The sequence below is a fragment of the Numida meleagris genome, chromosome 8, assembly GCF_002078875.1.
Source record: "Numida meleagris isolate 19003 breed g44 Domestic line chromosome 8, NumMel1.0, whole genome shotgun sequence".
Lineage (NCBI taxonomy): Eukaryota > Metazoa > Chordata > Aves > Galliformes > Numididae > Numida > Numida meleagris.
This window is the reverse complement of record NC_034416.1, coordinates 16,721,559-16,724,568: the sequence shown is the minus strand read 5'-3', so window position 1 is coordinate 16,724,568 and position 3,010 is coordinate 16,721,559. Positions and strand designations below refer to the sequence as shown.

Genomic DNA, 3,010 nt, shown 5'->3' with positions numbered 1-3,010 from the left:
GGTGTGCTTCTGACCCCCAGCTTGGACAGCAGATGAGACTCAACGCGGCGATTGCTTGCCCGTAGGAGCCAGGGCACAGCAAAGCTCCCCGCTGCACGTATTGAGCTATGGATGCACTATTCAATCAGTTTCTTTCCTTCAGGAGGCTTTCTCATCACCTGACCAGATGGACTCACGAGAAGGCTCTCAGGAGCACCTTCCCTGCGGGGACAGGCTGATAGAGCTGGTGCTCCTCAACCGAGAGGAGGTTCCGGGGGGACCTTATAGCGGCCTGCCAGTACCTGAAGGGGGCCTGCAGGAAAGCTGGGGAGGGACTTCTGTACGTGTGTGTAGTGACAGGACAAGAGGAAATGGTTTTAAACTGGAAGAAGGCATATTTAGACCAGATACGAGGAAGAAATTCTTTACTGTGAGGGTGGTGAGACACTGGAACGGGTTGCCCAGAGAGGTTGTGGATGCCCCGTCCCCGGAAGCATTCAAGGCCAGGCTGGATGGGGCTGAGAGCAGCCTGCCCTAGTGCGAGGAGTCCCTGCCTCTAGCAGGGCGGTTGGAACTAGGTGATCTTCAGGGTGCCTTCCCACTCAAACCATTCTAGGATTCTATGATTTTCTTTGCCCTTTGGTTGCGGCTTAATCCTTTTCCAAAGCAATTTGCCTAATCAAATACGTGTTCAGAAATCAAAAATGGCTTTTGGCTTTGCATTCAGGCACGCAGCTATTTTGTGGCCCTAAGCTCCTTCTTAGAGTTAGGAAGGAAACGTGCTCCATGGGGAGACGAATCTCCTNGATTAAAACAGGGGGAGCGCAGCTCCAAGAAGTTCAAAAAGCTGTTTCTTCTGAAAGACCAGGCCCCCATCCACACCACACCGAGTCAGAAAGCCCGCCTCGAAAAACCACTTCCTGCACCGTCATCATCAAAAGCTAAATCCTGACATCCAGCCAAGGCGGCCTGTAGTTAGAGGTGGTACAAATCACTCTCTGGTGCCGCTCTGAGTAGTTCTGATTTTAATAGAACCAATATCCTGCAGAAAATAGCTATGGGTCCCCAGAGTGATTATTTCCTCCGGAACGCTCCCATTTACACTCTTGTCATCAGACAGTCCCTGTTCTGAAAACTCTGAAAAGGCTAGAGCAGAAAAAGGTAAAAAAAATCAAATGGAATAAAATAAAATAAGAATATTGTGTGCTGGGAGTTCTCCCAGTGTGTGTGCACGGCCAAGCAGGGACGCCCAAGAACGGTGGGGAGCCATCAGATCGTGCTGACATCACAATCACACTGAGGCGCTGCCCCACTTCATCACAATGCCTGGGAGGGCCCTGAGCCCCACAGGGCACCTGTGGGACCCCTGTGGGTGGGTGAAGGTCGACTGCGGGCACGCTTTCGTCCCATCCAGACCAGCTAACATGCCAAACACTGATGCAGAAAAGAAGCTACTCCACAAGCTGGGCTTCACGCTGGGTGAGACCTTAGGGGAGGGCAGCTTCTCCAAGGTGAAGGCAGCCACCTCCCCCAGATACACGGTCCCCCTAGCCATCAAGATTTTGGACAAGCGACGGGCCCCAAAAGCATTTGTGCAGAAGTTTCTGCCCCAGGAGCTCTCCATCGTGCGCGAGCTCCATCATCCCAACATCGTGCTCTTCTTTGAGACCTTTGAGCTGTCCAACGGGATGGTCTACATCGTGATGGAGTCGGCAGCCACCGACCTGCAGCAGCGGCTGCAGCAGCTGGGCAAGCTGCCCTGCGTCCCCGACGCCCGGGACATCTTCGTGCAGGTGGTGGGGGCCATGCACTACCTCCACGACCGCAACATCGTGCACCGCGACCTCAAGTGTGATAACATACTGCTCAGTGCTGACGGCCGCCAGGCCAAGATCGCTGACTTTGGCTTCAGCAAGGAGGTGAGCAGCTACCCGGAACCGAGCACCACCTTCTGCGGCACAGAAGCTTACATGGCCCCGGAGATGTGGCTGCAGTACCCCCACGACGCCAAGAAGCTGGACGTGTGGAGCCTGGGGGTGGTCCTTTTTGTCATGGTGACCGGCGACTTGCCCTTCCACGGCTGCCTCTGCCACGTGATCCAGCAGCAGGAGAAGGGGGTCCTGCACCTGAGGGGGGTGTCCCTGCTGCCGGAGCCCTGCCAGGCCCTCATCGCCGAGCTGCTGCAGTTCTTCCCGTCCTCCCGGCCCAGCGTGGAGCAGGTGGCCGGCAACAGCTGGCTGAAGGGGGACATCTGAGGGGGAATCCTCCCCAGAGACCGTGGCGGGACAGTCACCTTTTGGTGCAATAAACGCTGTTGAGGCAAAGCTCTCGAGCAGTTTGAGTAGCAGGGTGCGGGTGGGATTAAACTTCAAGTCCCGGTGAGACTCGGTCAAGAACTTGGTCAAAGCCCTTTGCGAAGGAGCTGAACGAACCTGCCGCAGGTTAGGCTTCAGGCTCTGGTAACCGTGTTGAGGGAGGGCTTAGAGCACACCACAGAGCAGCTTGCACCACAGGTGGCTATGTGAACACACAGGGCGACCAGGTCCAAGCTCTCCACTGATCCGGCCTTGGTCGCCACCAACCTGCGTGGAGCTTTAGATCACACAGGAATACTCAAAAACAAAACAAAACAAAACAAAAAAAACAGCAAGAAAAGCCTCACAGCAAAATCTTTACAGGGAACCCAACAGCATTACCAAGCCAAAAGTTTTGGTTCCGTGCCTTAACTTTAACCAAGTCTTGCAGATACGGAATCGTGACAGCGTTTGAAATCTCTGCCAAGAGATACCCGAGGAGAAAAATGGCACTGGCCACAGAGAACACTGAAATGGGAAACAGGGAAAGACGTAAGCAAAAGGAGATGTGCTTTGCTTATGCCATCTTTCCAGCTCCCTATTACCAGTAACCAATTACACTGCAGTCCCCTCAAATCTGCCGCCCAGCCCAGCTGTCGAGCCACACTTCCGGATGGTTAATTAGAGGCAGGAGCTGGCATCTGAAATGCACTTTTCATGAAGGGTATGTCTAAAAT

At 54.1% G+C, this 3,010-nt stretch overlaps 1 protein-coding gene across 1 annotated transcript; it reads left to right on the top strand.

The window, feature by feature from the left end:
* Positions 788-2,303, top strand: LOC110403412 (testis-specific serine/threonine-protein kinase 6-like). Its single transcript, XM_021406575.1, has one exon. It carries the CDS (start codon positions 1,302-1,304, stop codon positions 2,232-2,234), a length of 933 nt encoding a protein of 310 aa, XP_021262250.1. The 5' UTR covers positions 788-1,301; the 3' UTR covers positions 2,235-2,303.

What these genes read in the sequence shown, in the direction of transcription:
- LOC110403412 (XM_021406575.1), top strand. Translation starts at nt 1,302, where the DNA reads ATGCCTGGGAGGGCCCTGAGCCCCACAGGGCACCTGTGGGACCCCTGT.